This window comes from Limanda limanda, chromosome 2, assembly GCF_963576545.1.
Source record: "Limanda limanda chromosome 2, fLimLim1.1, whole genome shotgun sequence".
Lineage (NCBI taxonomy): Eukaryota > Metazoa > Chordata > Actinopteri > Pleuronectiformes > Pleuronectidae > Limanda > Limanda limanda.
Genome location: NC_083637.1, coordinates 10,786,227 through 10,807,222, shown reverse-complemented (window position 1 = coordinate 10,807,222; position 20,996 = coordinate 10,786,227). Strand labels below are relative to the sequence as shown.

The 20,996-nt window shown below is 42.3% G+C and overlaps 1 protein-coding gene across 1 annotated transcript in view; it reads right to left on the bottom strand.

The window, feature by feature from the left end:
- znf827 (zinc finger protein 827) overlaps nt 1-20,996 on the bottom strand; it is a 65,414-nt gene that overhangs the window by 8,975 nt on the left and 35,443 nt on the right. Inside the window, exons 6-11 of the mRNA XM_061091829.1 lie at nt 13,349-13,591; nt 9,729-9,783; nt 9,497-9,597; nt 5,096-5,233; nt 3,293-3,464; nt 2,091-2,257 (exon numbers count right to left, since the gene is read on the bottom strand). Of these exons, the coding sequence (XP_060947812.1) occupies nt 2,091-2,257; nt 3,293-3,464; nt 5,096-5,233; nt 9,497-9,597; nt 9,729-9,783; nt 13,349-13,591 (876 nt within the window). The remainder of the gene's footprint in view (nt 1-2,090; nt 2,258-3,292; nt 3,465-5,095; nt 5,234-9,496; nt 9,598-9,728; nt 9,784-13,348; nt 13,592-20,996) is intronic.

The following is a 20,996-nucleotide window of genomic DNA, read 5'->3' as shown; positions in this document are numbered from 1 at the left end:
TCAGGAGGGAGTGAAAGGAGGGAGAAAAGGCTACACGGATCCTGAAATGGTTCACCTATCTTTTTAATACACACACACACACGGCTGAGTCTAAAAAATACAGGACTGCACGCACGCTATGCTCATGATTTTGGATACAAGGGATTGTTCAGTAGGAGAAGACATGATTAACTGGCTTCAATCAATTCTAAATATACCAGGGTCATCCGCAGCACAGTCTTAGCTGCAGCCTGAATACAGTATTGAACCAGCTTGAGGAAGCTTTTATCTCCACTGCTGCAGTATTTAGCATCTACTTGCCTTTTCTTACTTTATCTAAAAGGTTAATGCCACAGAATGTAAGCAAAAGCAGGAGGAAAAAAAAGACACTGAACCAGTGGGCCTCGACCTTGAAATATACCTCAACTAAAAAGACAGCACGGCAGCATTCACGATATAGGACCGAAAATGAAGAAGCGGAAGTCTCGTCTTCCCGAGAATCCAGGAGCAGATATTAAGGAATACTGTCACATAATTCACCACCTTCTCCCCCCACTGAGAAGGGCACCCAACCAACCCTCACTCCCTGAGCAGACTCCGCACTTCACAGGGGGTCTGCTTGAACTGCAACACCTGCTGAGCTCTGCCATCTCTCGCCTGGGCGTGTCCACGCATTTGACCAGATAACCAGGCTTTTACAGTCTGTCAGGGTTACCTCTAAATGCTGCTGTGTCCACCTGACCCTCCTAAGGTCAGACACACAGGGCTGGGCTTTAACAAATCAAAATCCTCACATGCAGAAAATAAAATGCATGTTTGTAAAAAAAAAAATTAAGTTGACTATGAGAGACGCTCTTGTGTGTTCTCTGCTGGTGTCCATCTTGTGCGAGACTGAGATAAATGCCAAGCCTGGCTGAGAGACTTAAAAGATGGCCACAGTGGCATCGTAAACCCAGATTGTCTCCAAAGGACCCAAGGCCTATTGATTTTTCTCCCCCTCAGGCACGATAAGGGCCAACCTTCTCAGATAAACAAGGCCACTGTGGCCTCTGAAAGACCCCTCAGCTGTCTGGGCCGGACTATCCCACCCACCCGCACATCCACACAAGGAGCCAACATGCGCACACATACAGTGAGGAGCAGCGAAAGCACAAAACGTCAGCAATAAACCAGGCAAAGCTGTTTAGACAAAAACACTCATATCGACCAACAGAGGTTCAGACCTGCAGCTTTAAAAGTCCAGAGAAGGTCGAGTGGAGGAGGAGGCTTGTTTGTGAAACCCAATTCTGCTGTGCATCTTTCCCTGTGTCCTCTGAACTGATACTGAACTGTGTGTTTATCAAGAGTAAATTACTCTTACATGGTTATGTCTCCACTTCACAGCGTCCTTGCTGATATATGTTCACTGTTCAAATACTTGATATGAAAGTATATTATTATAAATTAATCTCCAAATCCTTTAATTTCCCCTCAAAGGCCTTTGTGCCCTACATTTTGCCACCAAAGGCCTGAGTCTGTAAAATCATCATAAAAACTGCAGTGTAACTTCAAACCCTTAAAGCTGAAAACCAGCTTTTTAACCTCCGTCAACGATTGAGTGCAGGGCTAAAACAATAGAAAAATGTGTCACTGTCCTAACAATGCACTGTATTTCTATTCTGAGCAGCGAACAAGAGCCACAATGTGTGAGCTACCACCTACTCAATCATGTGAGAGTAATTTAACTCACAGGAAATCATTTTCCTGGGTTTTGAATCAAGGATGTGTTTGAGAACACTGCAACATTACACTCCAGATAAAATGGGAAGTGGATTTACTGATTTTATTATTTAAGGTTATTAAAAAATCCTACCATGGTCTAGTGCCAGCTCCTCAGTAGTGAAGAGGATGATACTTTTCTTTGTGATATGTAATAAGGAAGATGTCACCTTGGGCTTGAAGAAATAGCGTCTGACATTTTTTGGGTGTTTTACAGACAAAGCAGCTCATTGATTCACTGAAAAAATATGATGTAGAATAACTGGATCTTCCTTTCACTGACAGGATTGATTGACTATTGATGCCGTCACTCAGAACCAGGAGGCTGCCAATCATTATTGAAGAATGTGTACCTGCATGTCCAGTACTAATGTGGCTCTTCATGTCATTCTCTTCCATGCAGACGTAGTCGCAGACGCTGCAGCAGAGTGAGAACATCCACTGCTCCTTGTCCACATGGAGCGACATGTGGCTGACAAACTGGGCGTTCAGCTCCGTCTGGAATCCACACACATGGCAGCTGGACAGAAAACAGAGAGGAAAAAGGAAGGAGGATGGTGAGAGTGAGACGGGGGCCAGTCAGCTTTAGTGTGACATTATGTTTGCATTAATTATAAACTGGTTCAGAGCTGATTTGCAGCTTATAAACTGATAAAGTTAACTGAAATATTACGGTTTTCCTGTGGAGATAGTTTGGGGAAATATATTTGCAATATTGTCAAGATGTAGATAAGAGGCCTGGTAATACTCTCTCCATAAAATAGTGTATAGTATATGAAGCTACAGCCAAGAAGCTGTCATAGTGAGACTGTTTGCCTGGGTGTGGTCAGAATTCAAAATTAAATCAACAAAAATATCTTAAAGTCTCTTAGGAGACATCACTGTGAAGTTTACAATAGAGCTGGGTTACATGGCCAAAGACTTTATCAAAATCAAAAAAAATGAATTACCATAGTAAATGTCAATTTTATTATTTATTTTAAGTTTAAAGATTGATTTTTGCTCCTGAGTGACTCATTTTACAAAACATTTTACAAATCAGAGGTAGATCATTAAAACCAATTAGGAGTTTCATATCACCCGGACTTAGTTTCAATGCAATCAATTGTCACAAGAGATAATGTTTAATCAATGAGATTTATAGCTGCATTTACAGGCAGGTATTTCCACCACTTTTTTAACCTTACAACTGAGCACAGTTAAATGCTTCTCTAACTTTTAATAGCTGTGATAAATAGGCCAACTGTCTCCTGACTGTAGATTCAAATTGAACAAACAGATAATGAGTGGGATATTGATTCAACTCTGGGCCAATAAGCACATTTCCCAGAATGTCTTTTATTTCCAAATAACTGGCTCACAGCAATAGAAAATAGACACATAAAACAGAGCAGTTGTGGAAAAATTAATTAAAGAAATAAATTAGGGTTTAATTGGACATCAAACAGCAGATAGAAATTGATCCAAAATGCCGTGACCAGGCTCCTTTCTCATCTCCAGTCGTGGTTTGAGACAGTGCAGAGGTCAGAGTGGTGTTTTCTTCTGTTCTTACTACCTGTAGTAGTAGGGGCAGTTCTTGCGCTCAGCAGAGTCGGCTGTAACGGCGCTGACGATCTGCTCAGCGTCCGTGTTGACCAGCTTGACAGAGTGGATGGTCAGGTGCTGATTGAGGTTAGCCCTGCACTTGGCGGCGTAAGGACACAGGTGACACTTGTACTTCCTCTCTTCTGCAACACAACACACACAGACACAAGACCCAGGGTGAGTGTTAACATTACCTCAGATGATATTTCATTAAGTTGCCCTCAGCCACCAAGCCTTTAAAGCAAGCTTAAACCTAATTACTTAATGCCTCACCCTGCCTCACCGTCCCCTGACCCCAGCTGTAACTCTGATCCCGGGAAGAGGAAGACAAAATCAACTTTTCAGAGTCACAAGATGGTAATAACTCGAGACGTGTTTGAACATAATTTCACCTGATTTCGGAGCAATATCCTACAAATAAATTTAGAAAGCTCTGTCTGACTTGCTGTCTTTCTGTCTCTCCTTCGATTTTCTCAACAAGCGCTTATCCAATCGACTTCAAACATGGTGGCTCTTTTTCTAATGATCCCTTGGAGATGCAGAGACCAACCCGAACCCTAATCCCTCAAACAGGCACGTCACATAATCACATTGATGATGGGGTAGCATCACAAAATGCTGCTTTGTGCCATTTGTTTAACACCACATACCAAAAGGTACATTTTGAATGGTTTAATGGTGACTAGTCCAACTATAAATGTAGAAATCTCTCTCTGTTGACTGAGAAGTGGCGGCTGTGTAAAGACGCCACGCACCAACAGGCACATCTTGAACAGCTTAAAATGCAAATAGCACTAAACTAAAAAAAAATTGAAATGCACAAACACAATCTTCCATTTTTATCCCAAAACAAATCAACATAATAACACATCTTCTTAATTCCCCATCAAACACACTCAAACACACACACACATATATACACACACACACACACACACACACACCATTTGCCCCAAGGACATGGAGCCAGGCAACCTTTATGTCGCCGGGGAAACCAAAAAGACCATCACACTGACATATGCCCCTGCTTCTGCTCTCTGTGGTGTGGCCAAGCTGTTCACAGCCAACACGCTCAGATGGTGTGTGTGTGTCCTGTGGTGTGTGCACGCAAAATGTGAGAGCATGTCCAATTGTGTGGGGGCATTTTGAACACGAGTCTCCATTTGTGCACTTAGTGATTTGGTCTGCTTCTACCAACTAGGCTGCATTAATTTCTAATCCATCATTAATTTGCTTCAGATGAAATGGTATTCATTAATTTCTCTTCCTAATAAGGAACGAGAGAGGGATTACAGAAGACAGTAATGGGGTAGAATGGATCAATTGGGACCAAAGACAACATAAGTTTGGGAAGCCGGTGTAATAATCAGGACTCAGGAGAGTGTAAAGCTTCATCCTGAGGAGGTCTCCCATGTCTGAGAGGGACCAAATTGTAGCGGCGTTAGAAGTTATGTTTGTGCGTGTGTGTGTGTGTGTGTGTGTGTGTGTGTGTGTGTGTGTGTGTGTGTGTGTGTGATACTCTGTGAGACATCCTTCTATCAGGGTAATTAGAAGGGCAGTTTTCCCAGTGAGCCTAATCATGGCAGTAATCTCTTTAAAGTAAGGGTAATCTGGTCTAGTCAACCTTATTTACTTATCGTGGCCAGCACCAGCGAGCACATGCTCACACACAACATCTATGCCCTCCTAAAAACATGCAAATGAATGGCCAGCGCACCGCAGGGGTGTGCGTATAAGCTAATGAAGGTGTGTGTGTGTGTGTGTGTGTGCTTACCTGTGTGTAGAGACAGATGTCGAGAAAGAGTCTGCTGTCGTCCAAACACCTTGCCACAGATCGGACAGGGAAAGAGCTGTTCATTTAGTCTCCACTGAGCGATCCCGTTCCCTGGCTCACCATCATCCTTTTCTGAATCTGGAAACACACACACACACACGCAAGCACGCACACACACACACAAAAAATACTCATCAGTCACTGCGGACAGAGTCATCCATTAAAGCATCTGCAGGTGGAAGGAAGGCTGTGGAGTCAAGCTGCTATAAAATAAAGTAACCCAAGTTCAATATGTATTGATGTTGAAACCGTAACACACTGCTGTGGTATGTTCTCACGTACTGACCGACATTACTGTGTAAATTTACAGTAGTTCATTACATTTAAAAAAAAAAAAAAAAAAAAGGTATTTGTCGGGGTATTTTAAAAAGTAGACCGAGACATAGAACAGAGGAAGAGAATAAAGATAACAAAGGTCTGAACCAACTGTGATTACAGTTTATGGTCTGTGTATTAACCACTGGGCCACAGGAACACCCTCATTTCATCCCCCCGTAATGAGATTAATCATCAGTTAAACAGCTCAAGTGATACAATCTTTAATTCTTGTTTTCTTCACTCATGTTTCCTAAAGGAATAGAAAAAGAGTAATTCAACAGTGTGGGAAATGTACAGATTAGGTCTCTAGAAGAAGATTAATAGAACTGTACTATGTGTCTTATAAAATGACGCCATAGCTCAGGGCACATGTCGTCAAGCACATAATGACATTAATGTTGGAATATTGGTGTAAAATGTAAACTGTCTGTCAGAGTGTCGTCTTCTAAAAGATGCTTGTTTGGCACTGGAGTTCAGCTGCAATGAAGCTCCAGATTTGTTTCATCAAAGTGATTGGCTCCTTCAAACTTTACAAATTGACCTTTTACTTCAACCAAAAGATAATAATTTGTTTTTTTCTCCTACAAAACACGAGATTCTCCATCAACTTTTCTTCACCGTCGCCATAAAGCAACATGACATGTTTATCCAGCCGAAGGGCATGTTCATCTCACTGTTTTGCTATTTTCTTTCATTGCAGGGAGAGAGAAAAACTTCAGCCATGAGAGTTTTTGTACATCTGAGTTGCTGTTTTTGTATTTATGAATTGTCCTGTGGGCCGTTTGTGGCTCGGAGGCCAGAAGTTCTCCACCCCTGCTCTAAAGCCTGCAGCATATGTGCACCGCTGTAGCTCTTCTCATTGTATATATCACCTCCTTTTCCTTCACCATCCTATAGTCAAAGAAAGACTGCGAGTGAGAGTATTTTCAAAATGGTTTGATAGACTCTGAAGAATCGAAGTTCCTGCTTTGAATTAAACCCCAGGATGTAAGGAGTAATTCACGAGAAAAAAAAAAGAATGCAGTACATTTATCATTGTGCTGTACAACTTGTTCAGATGGAGGCAGGATTTTCACTTATTGGCTAAATTGTTCAGAGAACACGCTACGGAGAGAGTATACGAACGGGAGCCACAAAGTACAGTTGAGAGCTCAAAACAAATCCCAAACTCAGACATAGACTCAGACAAAACAATATTTTTTACGAACTTAACTTTCAGGAGATTCAGCTCGTTTAAACTCCATTTGAAAGATTCATAATTACATGGTATTTTCATAGTGTTTTTGTTGGAACTTTGGTTTCCAAGACACAAGAAATGGACCAGAGAAATTTTAAATGAGTGGAGGCAACTGTGGTATAACAGTTTTAACTCCGCTAAAATAATCTGTTGCTTAATTAGTGGGCAGAAAATAAATCGCAGACTTTTTTGTTTGTTTTATTATCACATCATTTAAATAGATTACCAAGCAAATATGTTGAATATTCACCGACTGGAGCTTCTCTGGTGTAAGAATGTCCTGCCTCTGTTAAACATCATTGTAAACTGAGTATCTTTGTACTGTTTTCTGATGTTTCATGCACAAAGAAACAAATTGATTAATAAAGAAAAAAATCTATCAGCAAATAAATGAATACTGGAAATAAGCGTGAGTTGCAGCACGAGTTTTAACCATTCTGCTGCAGCCTAATCAGTTGTCATGTGAGTCTTGTCTGCAGCAGAGCTGTGACGCACCACTGTAACAGGGGTGAGTGAGGGCATGTGTATGTGTGTGTGTGTGTGCGTTTGCGTGATTGTAAAGCCATGCAAATAGGCCAGAGTACATCAGCACGTGTCTTTAAACTAAATAAGTAATAAGCAGAGGCAATGTGTATGTTTGTGGCTCCGTCTAAGTGGCAAAGGTGTCATAACGTGAGCCGTGTCAACAAACTTGAGTTCCTCTGACCTCGGTCAACCTGCGAGTCGTGAACTTCCTGACCTGCTGCATTAGAAGGGATCTGCCGTGACGGTGGCCTAGTATCCGACTACGACCGGCCATTCACACTGTGTTTATTCCATAATCATTGTCTGTGCACAGCTTATTCTGAGAACCCGAGACCTTACACGGCTTGGATTCTCAGAATAAGCCATAAAAGCATTAACTTGCCCTGATTCACATATGAGAGACTGGGGGACGGCTTGGTCGCGAAAGGTGACAAGAAGCCAAACGGCTGGGACTCGAGGCCACGACCTGGCAAACACACTGATGATTAAGCCAATTAGGGTTTGGTGTGGGCCTCGAAGTGGGTAATGGTTTAATTAGTGTTATTAGAGCTGGAGAGCGAGGGACACAAACAAGAAATGAAGAATAGATATAAACCCCGGGCTGGAGGGAGAAGATGGTAAAACTCCTCTCGTCACAAGCTCTTACTCGCTGTTTCTGTCTCTCTCACTTAAATGGAAGTGCTCACACTTTAAAATATTAGCCTGACGTAGTAGTTGTTGGGCAAATGCTCCGTTTGCCACAAGACCAGATTACTTCAGATATTGCAGAAGATCATCACCAGTTAAGCTACTGGCAGGACAGCACAAACTCCAAGATTGAAGATTGTTCTATAATTATACATACATTAACATAGCAATTTAGTTTTGACATTTTCAAGGCATTTTACACAAATGAAATAATAAATAAATTTGGCCAAACCTTTGGATAATGGGTCCAAAATGTGTCACAGTAAATGTCTCTGGCTTCATCTTATTAGCTAATGTCGACTAATGCACAGAAAATCAGTTCAATTGAGTCTGCTGCAACTAGAAATGTTGTTTACCAGCATTTGGGACATGGAAAATGTAAAACAGGACAACAGAGACACGCTGAGGAAAAGAGGTGTGGATGGACGCATTTGAGGGAGAGACAGGAATAAAACTGTACAACAGTAAAAGAAAAAGAAGCAGAGGCTTGATCTGAGGCTTAAACACACACGGGAAAAAGGAGGTGGGCTGGGCGAATTAACTTTCAGGACACTCTTGACACCCAGAAGCCAATCAGATTTTCATTAACTGGCAGAGGGACAGGCAAAGCTGGCACAAGCTAATTAACCTCCGGATCTCTCCCTGCCAAAGGAACATGGAGGAAGTTCTGGAATGGCAGCGAAGGGGGGAGGAGGGAGAGACAGGGGATGCCCTGGGCAGAGGCCTTCAGGTTGGGGAAATGCGTGAGAGTGCAGATAGGCCGGGTGGAGCTCTTAATATGAAACAGGTGGGGGGGAAGGTTTACCGGAGATGAGGGTGAGACCGTGTAAAGTTGGGGGTGGTTAGTTGTGGCCGTTTACAACAATGTCTTTATTTGTAGTTCGCCCAGCTACAAAGCTTCTGTGTGAGTGGGTGAGATTTAGCGTGTTGAGAGTTTGCAGGGAGGGAGGGTCTGCTAAAGCATGCCCACGTGCGTGCGTGTATAATAAGCATCACTGCATTATAATCAGTTGTTTCTCAGAGCTACAGTGAGACAAAACAGGGATGTTTGTCTTTGAAGACACTGTACTATGAATGAAGCAGCAGGGTCGGTGGTTGGTATTTAATTATTCCCTTGTTGCTGCAGAAGACTTTGGAACATTAATATAACATAAGCAAATCCACTGAAACATCACCTAACTGCCATCTACTTTCTTTTCCTTATTGCATATTATAAGAACATAGAATATTGTTTTTTAAAAAGGCACTAACTTGCTTAGACGTATACACAGTATATCAAAGAATAAAAGCAGAATTTTCCCTTTCAAATTAAATGTTTAATTACATATTTGGTCAGCTTGAAGAAAATTACCAAAGCTTTTAATCATTTGTCAAAACAATTGTTAATACATTTTCTGTAGAACAGCTAATCCATTTATCAACGATTCAGTGCAGCTCTAAGACACGATACGAGCAAAGTAAGGCCCCTCCATCTCTTGCCTTGTACTCTCTTGTTCATGTACCCCTGCTGCCACCCTGGATCCCAGCCGTGCGTGTGTGTGTTCTTTTACATCAGTGTTTTACATGTGTCTTACCATGGAATACTGCCCTGGTCGAGGAGCTGGCCTCTGCGGGAGAAGAGCTCTTGGAGCGCAGGTTAAAGGGTGATTGTCTGAAGCACTCATCCAAGAACGGACTGAAACACAGAGACATGGTCATATTAACACACACAGTAGTTAATTAGAAAAACAAAAAAAGTTGCTGATTATAAAAGTGACTACAAAATTAGGATAAAGAGGAATGACACATGCAGTTTAACTGACTCACCTGTTTATTCCCACCATGTTACCGTCTCTGTGGTTGTTGGCTTTGCTGACTTTTTCTGAAAAAATAAAATAATGCCTCATCAGCTATACAATAATGATTATTTACACTCTCTCATAACCAATTAATCATTGTATTGTTTTGCAAACCCAACATATGGAGTCATTATGTAGTTTTCATAATTAATCAAGTCACATGATAACAACTCAAACATCTCAATGAAAACTGCGAAGCTTCTGTTGCTGCTAAAGACTAAGATGTTGATAGCTAAAAAAAAGCTAAGAAATGGAAAACTTCCTTCGTCAAACGAATATTTCCAAACTCAAGAAAAAAATGTTAATGCTGAATGCTGAATATATTATAAGTCCTGAATGTCTGTTGGTAAGTTCCCAAAAACCTTCCTACATGTAGGTCAATATCTGAGATGAATACCATCACAATGTATGTGGCTGATTTCTGCATCTCTTTAAGTTAGCTCGGCCTGTAAAGCACAGGTTTGCTAAGCCAGCAGGGGTGCGCTGGCCATCTGGAGTGGTGGGAGTCTCTCCAGTGGGTCTGCCGACCTGTGGGCTGAAAAGTTCGCCCAACAACACTTTCAAAATACGAAAAACATTTTTAAGACCCTGCATTTGACTCCGCAGATGGCACTCGTGTGTCTGTGGCTGGTGATGCTCTTGAATGTCAGCGAGGAAACAAAACTATTAAAAACACCTAATCTAACACAGCATGACCACTGACTGTGGTGTCTAAAAATGCTGCAGAACTTTATCAGCATATATGATGAAGTTTATAAGCTTGAAACAGTATTTTACTTGGTTGGATTGTATTATACATGTGTACCCTTTAAAGTTAGGGTTGGTAATCCTGGAAAAGATAGTACAAGCAGGCTACACTTTGAAAATAAGCAACCGATACATCCCACTCCCTTCCAACAGCCCTCATTTCCAAAACACATTTTATTTTTATTACGGTCCAGCAAGGGCCAAACACATGGGCTTTTTTCGCCTATTTTTAGATGACTTTATTTATTGATGGCTTTCACGACGTGAAGAGGATTTCAACAAAAAAGACAAAAGTGTTTTCAGAAACAACCCAACCTTTAAAGGGGAATGAATAAAATGTGTCCACGCATGGTGACTATTAAACTGATTTCCTGGCGTGTTTTTCTTACACATCAGCCTGATTGTAATGGTCTGGACTGTTTATTGCCATTTTCTCCTACTTGTTAAAAATGTGCCGGGTTTTCCAGACATTGCAACATGCTGCTCGGATTAATCACATTAAAGCGAGCATTATACTGTGATCGATCAGTCACTTGATGAGGTGAATCACATCCAACCTGACGATTAACAACATTTCATAAAAATGTTATAATTTCTCCCAACATTAGAGGAGACGCTCTTTATTTCAGGTTAGCCGGGGAGCCTCCACTATAAAATGCTGCTGTAAATCAAGCAAATAAACATTAAAGTGCCCATATTTTGGCCATTTACTGGTTCATAATTTTAATTTGGGGTCCTACTAGAATAGGTTTACATGCTGCAGCGTTCAAAATACACATTATTTGTCTCATACTGTATACTGCTCCAGCGCCTCCTTTGTTTTTTTTTAACCTACTGTCTGAAACGCTCTATTTTAAATCTTGGACAGCTTCCAAGAAGCTGGGTTTGCTCTGATTGGTCATTTGGCCCACTCCTTTGTGATTGGTCAACCGCTTAGAGCGAGTGTCGAAAACCCCAACCCCCTTCACCCAGAGGCGTCCTTATCAGCTGTAAACACTGCTGTAGCCACAGTAACAATGGTGTCGGTTCTGTCGTACCATTTCAAACCAAACAAGCCAGTAGGCAGACATGTGTATGTTATTTTGTGACGTAGGATAAAAATGCAAACATTGCGTTTGAGGTACTTCAGGAACAGTGTTTCTGTGAGGGACAGTCTCAAGCCAAAAGTGTTGATTGCTTGTGTTTTTCCAGAAATCTTTGATATTTTTTAGGTTTACGATGCGGGCAGTGTTCACACCTGTCTTCCTGGCACCTCAGATCACACCCATCCTAGGGTCACAGCCACACATTAAGCCGAGGCTGCATATCCATTAACGCAAAAGGCAAGTGTGGAAATGGAGCTTGTGTTGCATGCGTCTGTAATGACACATATGTAAATGGGAAAGGGAGAAGACCACCTCTGTGTGCCAGTGATGGCAGGTGCTAACGCCAAGCAAGTTACCTGAGCTCGAGATTGGCTGAGGCTCGTCAAAAACAGCAGACTGTTTGTTACATACCGGACATTTCTGGTTGTTCACAGTGGTTTTGTCTTTAATAAACATGATTTTAAGAGGTTTCGAAGTGGCTAGTAAAGTGACAACTGTAAAATCAGCCACTACTACTAATAGTTGGCCAGCTAATGCTAGTGCAGCCCATTTGATATCAGTATTCAGATATAAAGAGCACTAAACAAAATGCCAGAGAATGAAGCTATGTGTGAGTTTCAAGGCGATGTAATGAAGTGAATTTCAAAGCTGCAACCATCTCAGTGTTCAGAGCGACCTTGCCACTGATGTGTCTCTGAGGTCCTACTGCTCTGGGTAATTCATATTGATTGCTCATTGTGTGACAGCAGCCTACTCTGTTCCAGCCCCCCCCCACATTCAGAACCAGTTCTAAGGGGGCAGTTGTCGCTGTTGCCAGGCTGGCGATGCCCTGTACTCCCTGGGTGGGCATATTGTGTAACCCCAGTGCCCTCTCTACCTTTCTTATCCTCTGCCCCCTCGCTACAACCCACCAAACCACCCCCCCCCCTACCCTGAACACCCCACTCCGTCACACTGCTCGCCAAGGACAGAGGTCTCTTTCCACGTTGCCATGGAGATGCCGCACGGGAGAAATGTAAAGGGAGGAAGGAGGGGAAGTGCAGGGGGAGAGCGTGTGCAGCCAAGTGTGCTTGAGCCGGCATGTCTGAAAACGAGTCAAGGGAGAGAGAGAGAGGGAGAGAGAATGAGAGAAAGGAGGAGAAGGTGGAGGGGAGTGGGGGGCATTTGTGCAGACACCACTCCCCAAGGGGCCTTGTGCGAGTGTGTAAGAGTGTGTGGGAAAGAAAGACTGTCAATGTGTGAATCTGTGAATATGTACAGGAGCAAGAGGAGGAAAAAGAGATTTAACATGAGCTTGTTTCTCTATATTGCATTTAAGCAAAGCAATCAGAGGCTGGACAGAGCTGGGGTCATGACCCACGACCCCGCACACACTTGTTCACACACACAAACTCATATCTGGGCATTTTCTCTGGGGGACCCGATGGATACTCCTCAAAGCTCTGTCTTAATCTAGCAATACAAACAGCTGTCTGCCGCCTCAGTATCACTTTCAGGGCCATACAGGTAAAAACCAGGATGTCATTACATGTCATATATCCTTGGCTTTACTACAGAGCCACCAGAGGACGGAAATGGAAACATGTAGGTTTTATAGTCCAGCATCACAACCTGTCCAAGGTTTATACTGCGGTGCTGCAGGGGAAAAGATGACATGTTGCTGTGCATGGATGTGTGTGTGTCTGTGTGTGTGTGTGTCTGTGTGCTCAGAGAACAGTATGTGCCCGACAGTGATATGCGTCTTGTAGGGACATACCTGACAATTTGAACAGTAGTTCTGAGGCCATTTTGACCGATATGTCCTGGGAGAAGAGATCTTTCTGGGGACGGGCCAACGTCTCAGGGAGGTTACTCATTGGCTCCCTCTTCTCACAAGCCCCTAAAGTGCTGAAGGCCAGCAGGTGAGAGACAGGTGGGGTGAGTTCTGCTGGGGGCGGGTCCACCTCCATGGGTTCCACCTTTACTTTCACCCTCGGGTACTGGGAATCTTTGTTGTTTTCTGCAGAATGTGATTGAAGAAGAGAATAATCGCTGGTTAGAGTCTGATCAGAAATTCAACCAATACACAGATAAGAGGTTAGTGTGAACATTTCAAATGCACAGCCCTGTGTTCACCATTTCAACTTGAGCTTGTGTGCACTACAATTTATACTGATGCTTTAATCTACTAATTAACACCAAACTGTTTGTTTTTACCAGTTTTATATTGTACATTATTTCCCCCTGTATGGAGGAACAAAAACATTAAGGTCAAATCTATAGTTTGTATTCAAATTTTCTCCAACTTAAAACTGTGCTCTATTTCTCCCTAAAATATTCACATTTACATTTTCTCAGCTGAATGAAATACAAGTACTAGAATGATGCTTATTCTTTTGAATGTAAACTTATGCTATCTTATCTCAGACACTCATGTAGCACAATGGCAAGATGGTTTGAACACAGAAGACTGCACTGTACCTGCAAAACAAGTGCAGACTTAATTTGATGTTTTGCTTACAAATTGCCGACCAGATGTGCAGATCCTGAACAAGTCAAGTTTTATTCATAAAGGCCAAAGTCTAAATTACATATTTGCTGCAAATGGCTTTAAAGAAAATATAAGTTTTTGCTCTTGCTACATAGGGAACGTTGGCATTCACAGCAGTTCAGCATCAAACTTCATCAGAGCGATCTCCAGCCCAGTGAAGAAACACTAGGGTTGACTCTTGTTTTTATTTTCTCTACGTAGTCGGGAGCGGGTAGCGGTGGTAATAATGGTCAGTTGCCAAGAGCTTAAGCCTTCGTTGTGTTAGGGTTAAGACAAGAGGTTAAAATACACCCTCCTGGCACCACTACTTCCTCATCCTCTCATATCTGACTCACTATTACAAAGTGGAATTACGAGACGAAGCTGGCAGAGGCTAGTTGGTTAGCATGTTAACTTCAGTACAAGAAAACAAGAGACTTGAATTGGTGTCGCTGGAGACGGCCCCTGGCAAGTAAAAGGATGAGATTTGATCGAAATTCCATCCTTACATCCTTGATCTGGATTTCTAATTCAGGATAGACAGAAGTGCAGCAGATCGAGGGAGTAAATAAATCATCTTTATCAATCAAATGTTAAAAGCAAATCCAGTGTCCATGTTTAAAGAAGTTGTATGAATGGAATTAAACCTAAAAAAGGGAAATCCAAATTACAGCCAACACATGAGTGCCTCTAAAGCCGAGCTGAGCCGGTTAGCATCTAGCTGTGTGATTATTAGGGCAAGAGGGCACCGGGAGGTCACACAGTCGCATGGGAAGGGCTCCAGCAGCTCATGTAGGTCACTTAAGCAAACAGAAATGATGCTAACAACAACACTTTACATGTTAACTAAGCAGCCATCGATCTATGTTTATGATAAGTGGAGTTGTTGGATGTGTAGCGTCGTTTTTTTTTTTTTCTTCCAGTACTGCTAAATAACAGTCTGAAAAGGCTTGAAAACATCTGTTGACTTACTTCGCATAAAAGTTCAAAAGGTGAGCAGGCTAAAAATAGTCGAGGGGCAGATTGCATCGGTAAGGAATGTCCCGAGCTGATCTCCTGAATCAAACACCCTCCTCTCCATATGAAAATCATACACAGGACTAAGGGCCACCGTGAAAATATACTGGAAAGTATAAGAAAAACTGTGACACAGGCTCTATTTTCTTAATGCAGCGAACGACTGAGCTGTCAGGTCCTGGTTCTCTAATGGATACATTTAGAAGATTTAAATAAGGGGGTACTTTAGGCTGTGATGTGGGAAAAATGAATACATCAGATTGTAGAAAGAAAAAAAAGACTTGGTCTGGACATCCTTTAGCATCTCTATATCCAAGGTAGCTGATCTTTGACTGGAGTGATGGCAGGAGGTAGTGTCTCTGTGGTGACAAGCGGGGGCAAGACAAAGCAGTGCAGTTGATACAGTGCTGCTGACATGGCGACTCAGCACGATTATGGGATATATGAATTTGGCAGGGCATCGGGGGCAGTAGGAGGGACAGGGGGGAGGTTGAAAGAGCTGGAGAAGCGGGAGAGAGAGAGAGAGAGAGAGAGAGAGAGAGAGAGAGAGAGAGAGAGGGAGGGAGATACAAGACAGTAACCCTGAGCTAACCCTGCCGCCCCTCCCCTCGCATTCTCCACTCCTTCGCTCTAAGAAGTCGAGTGTGAAACACCGAGACGGAACTTCAAGTACATCGTGTGCACACGTGAACATGCAGTAGCTACTTCAGCACGAGTGTGCTATAATGTTTATGTGGATGCATTAAAGAGTAACCCCCCCCCCCCCCCCCCCCCGCCCCATCCTCCTCCCCTAGTTGCAGGTGGCTGGTCTGTTGGTAGGAGCCAGCATGTGGGGACACTGACAACCATCAGCCCCACTAATCCCTTAATCAGGTGGCCAGAGTTGGCCAAGAGTAACCTAGAAGAGGCTGATGGAGGGGCAGAGGAGAGGAGGAGAGAGGGAGGAGGGCGGAGGGGGCACCGCGCTGTAAGGGTCAACCAAGGGACACGCAAGCTTCGATCACTGGATCACCACCCTGAAGACAGAGGATGAGTGGACTGCTGAGCTGCACAAAAACAGTGCCACACGCAAAAACACATGCACTTACTACAGAGGACACTTTATGTACTTTGAGCTTGCAGTGCAGGGATAGATGTGTCCGTTCCCAAAGAGCCATTAGGGTGAGATCACATGAGGCAGAGAGAAACTGTCTAATCGTAAACACACGGCTCCATATTAAAAGTATCACATCGCAGAGGGCCAGATCAAAAGTCTACTTGTCACAAAACAATAAACGAAAACATGGCCTTACTCTCACACTGATACGAGATATGGCTTTTTGTTCGAGGTCATGACCTTATGTTCTGAAGGCATAAAAAGCAGCCTCAATCTGTCTGATCCAGCTTGTGTGTGTCTGCATGTGAGAGTGTGTGTGTCTGTGTATAAGTCAATGACTGTATGGACATAAAAGCTCCACAAAGTGAGGCTCAAGCATCCCCCTGGAGCTGAGTGCCCCCTCCATCTTTGCAGAAAGGACATAGTTAAAAGTTTACTGCAAATACATTTTCCTGAAATTGATTTTCTGTCATTTTGAGGTTTGATTTTAATTAGTTATTTGATGCTGTAACAACCAAGTGAGACGACAGCTGAGACTGACAAACCATTGGCTGGGCAGAAGTATTGGCAGGACCTTGATAGCCTGAATGCACCTCCTGATAACTGTTGTGCAGATTCTGGCTCCAGAATATGTCCCTAGAGCAAAATGGTAGCACTTGTATCTTGGATATGTCAGGGGAGAGTGAGAACACAGTACCTGAGAACATGCTCAACTAACAAACTGTTGTTTGATAGTTTCTTATTTTCAGGGTTTTCTTCTTTAAGGCAACAAAACTACTTGGTTAAGTTGCTAAAAGCCCATGAGATCTAGCTCATGATTGTAAGGAGAGATATAAATACATTTACTTTCAGCATAACAACTCACATTACAATCTTTTACATGTTCTTGTCCTGGGTGCAACCACAGTACATTACTGTACACAGTTTTTTGCTCAACTTTTGTACATTGGGGGGAGGTGTAAATACGTCATCTATTTATATATACAGTCACTGGTCTGTGCGGCATTCATTGTCATTTCCTCTGGTGCAGAAGCCTCTTCAACGGTGCACCAGCTGCCATTAGGCCACTGAATCAGGTCAGGAGGAATGTGTGTCTGTGTGTGTACAAAAGAGCCTGTGCCCTTTCTCAATAAATATCACAGTGTTTCTTTAGTGTCAGTCTTGCTCTAATTCCTCCAACAAAGACTCTCATGAAAGTGAAGAGGTTAAACTGCAGACAATGAAGTTATGCATGTTTTTAGATGAATGCTATAGTGCCACTCAAAAATGAAAACTGGAGGTTTATATTATGATGTAAAAAAAAACAAACAGGGTTAGGGATAGGAGCCATTTCCACAATTATATTTGGGAAATATTGAAAACTAGAGAGACAACCATACCATTATAAAAAGTGTTTATTTTACATTTAACAATGTTGCCTAGATTTAGTAAAATATTAATCTTGCAGCAGATTGCAAGTCTTCAGCAGAGTTCAGCTGCCTGTTCTCTTGCCTGAGAATAGGAAAAACATTGTCCAATGTAACTAGCAGAACTAATACTTATCTTACCAATGTCACTTACAATTTCAACGCCCACAATAGTCTCCTTTGACCATCTGGGGTGTATTGTTCTATTTAAATCCAATTTTTAAAACTTTGAGTGTAAACCTCCTCTGGGCCTTATTCCACATTTTCCCAAAGGTTTTAGAAGTGAATTGCTTCAACCTTCTGTTAATTTGAGAGCAGGTGTTACGATTAAATACACATGCACACATCTTTGTTCTCCTGGCAGTCGGCGTCGCTGATGTGGTGAATAAACTGTGAACTTATGGCTTTAGTTTGGTTTTGCTTTATTGCTTAAGCTTCACGTCTCCGCTTAAACAAATGCTTGTGGATCCCATTTCTGTAGCACAGCATGAGCGTCAGTAATAATAACAAATTTGAGATCTGTTTGGATTAAGTGGGTTAAATCTTTTGACCAAATTTGACCCTAAACCGAATATGGTAAATAGTTTCAAACGAAAGCTCCTTTGAGCTCCATTAGGTATGTAATGGCCACCATGTTGCACACTTTTACTGGGTTTGCTAATGTGAGCTTTTTGCAGAGTTTCTCTAAATGGACTACTCCTAACTTCAGATGCAACACTACTCAAGAGTCAAAACGAAACTGTCTGGGTTTCGTGCAATGCTCCGTTTTTAGTGATCAGTTTCACGACCTCAAGTGTCTACTTGAATCTGTGTGGATGTGTCGCTGAGAATATACAGTAGGAATGAAAAGATTTGCAACTTTACTACACACAAAAAGCCAAATACCATTAGTAATTCAATGCATGCTATGTCAATATATTGCACTTGTTTGAGGGATCGACCGCACAGGAGCAAAAACATGGGCAGACAGGTAGTGAGGGAGGCTGACGGAGGGAGAGGCAAAGAGGAAGGGTAAAGAGAGGGAAAAAATGTCAAACAGTGCCAGAAAAAGAACACCCGAGGGTAAGAGAGGAAAGAAGAAAGCGGGATGAGAGTGATGAGCTGGAGGAGGACAGAAGGATGAGGAATGGCTAGAGCCTAAATGACAACCTCTCCACCTCCTGTTATCCTAGTCTACCCTTCTCACTGCTCTGTTATTCTACATCTCTGTCCCAGCCCCCATCTTCTCTCTCTCTCTCACTCCCTCTCTCTCTCTCTCTCAATCTCTCTATTCTCCTGCTCTCTAGTCGACCTGCTCAGACAGGGGTGAAGAGTTCAGGCGCTTCAAAGGCTGCAGTGTGGAGACTGCATGTCATGTGGGAGCCACAGCAGCCTTGCCTGCAGACTTCACAGACAGCTGCTGCTACAATTGATCCTCGACCAGCTCGCTCTCAGTAGTTCAGCCTTCCAACGGTTGCAAACTGCAGCTACATCCGACTTCAGAGTGACGCGCTTGATAAACAGCCCATAAGGAGCCAGATATGGCCCTTATAAAGCAGTCCTAAACAAAAAACATTTGGCACAAGCCAGGGTAGATCCAAGGCTACAAAAACTTTATCATATAAGGTCAGGGACAAAAGACAGCAAGTGATTCTGTCAACCATCCCTCATATATAAATACAAAAAAAGGCACCCAGGAAACAAACATATATAGTAAGAGGGTGATAACAGAATCAATTCTGCATTTCTGTAAATAGAACCATAGGCTGTGATGAAGAGCCAGTGAGACAGAATATGGAGGTAGGGAGGGTGGGAGTAGGAGAGGTCAGCGAGCGGCCACACTGAGGGGGCACGGTGAGGACACTCTCAGAGCTGTGTAGAGCTTAACATAAAGTAAGACTGTACAGTAATACCAGTGTTGTGAATTAGAATAATGAACAGCTTGGACAGTATGCAGCAATAAGCCATTCTGGGTAAATAGTGAATCATTTTAAATGAATGTAACGTGACAATTGAACATCCCATTCTGTTACAAATTTAAAGGGAAAAGCCTATATATATTTATAACTATTATTTCAGGGCTTTCTTTATTTTTTAGTTGTTGGAAGTACTATCTCATGGAAGTCAAATAAAGCTACACAGATCATTTTAAAAGAAAGATTAATATAACAGATGCTGTAGAACACAACCATTTCTACCACCAAACAGATTTTCTTTACCTTCAACCTTGCTAACTGTTATGGTACAAAAGCAGGAGTAGCAGAGAAAGAGAAACAGCATGTAAGCAAAAACTATTAAAAGGCAGGATGCTGTTTGGTGATAACTGGCTTGTTGAAATTAGTTGGAAAATGTTGCTTTTAATGAACCATCATTGGGGTAAAAAGGTTTTGTGGGAATAGAGTAGGTTTTTAAAAAGGTCTGAAACCACTTTCCCATTCAATAGGGATGTGGCAATTACATTCAGTAATAATACTAAACAATGCAAATACAATAAGTGGACAAAATATTTTTAAAAAATTCAAAGAAGAATACCAGCGTCAATAAGCTGTATCACTCATCCTAAACTGGTTTTGAACTTAAGGAAATCCTTGCACTTCTGTTGACTGAATCCTGAAGGCAGTAGGCGGTGTAAACTGTATAATCTACCTGTAGCCAGTAAACCTCAGAGCCACTATGAACCATGATTCATTGTGGTTATCTGGAGGAAATCGTGCATGGTCTAACAGGCTGCTGATGCAAAACGAAAGAAATCCAGCTGCAGCACAGTGCTGCTGTACATCCTGCCACTTTATCTGTTGCGTTTAACTGATGATTTAATGCGTTTTTATAGCAATGTGAAGTATTATAGCAGAATTAGGACAACAATGAATCCTTTAGTTGGATTTTGAAGTTAAGTTATAAGGGAAAATATATTCACATTTTGCTTTGCCACACTGATACAAACAAAACAGTTATGGTGACACCATATAATACAATTAATAAAACAATAAAGATCCACTATCGCTAGATATGATAATCCATACCAGGAATAAAGCATGAGCTAACATCAAACCTACATTTAACTGGCATACAGAAATGTTGCTCTGCTTCTGTGTAAGTAGGTTGTTGTTTTCTGTGATATTAAGAAAAAGATCCTCATAAGCTAAAAATGTGAAGCTGTCGGTTTTGGTTCCAGGTCATTTCGGCTCCTCAGTGGTCAAAATAGTTTGCTGCAACTTTTATTATCTACAATGAGCACTGCAGAGGGGAGGGGGCCCGTAAAATGTCCTCAGAGATGGAAGGCCTGTTCCCTTAGAAATGAGTAATGAGTAAAGCGAGTAAGAAGTGTGATTTCACACCTATAGCGAGGGTGGTTGGATGGTGAGTGGGTGGCGCGGCTGTTACCCACACGATGCCA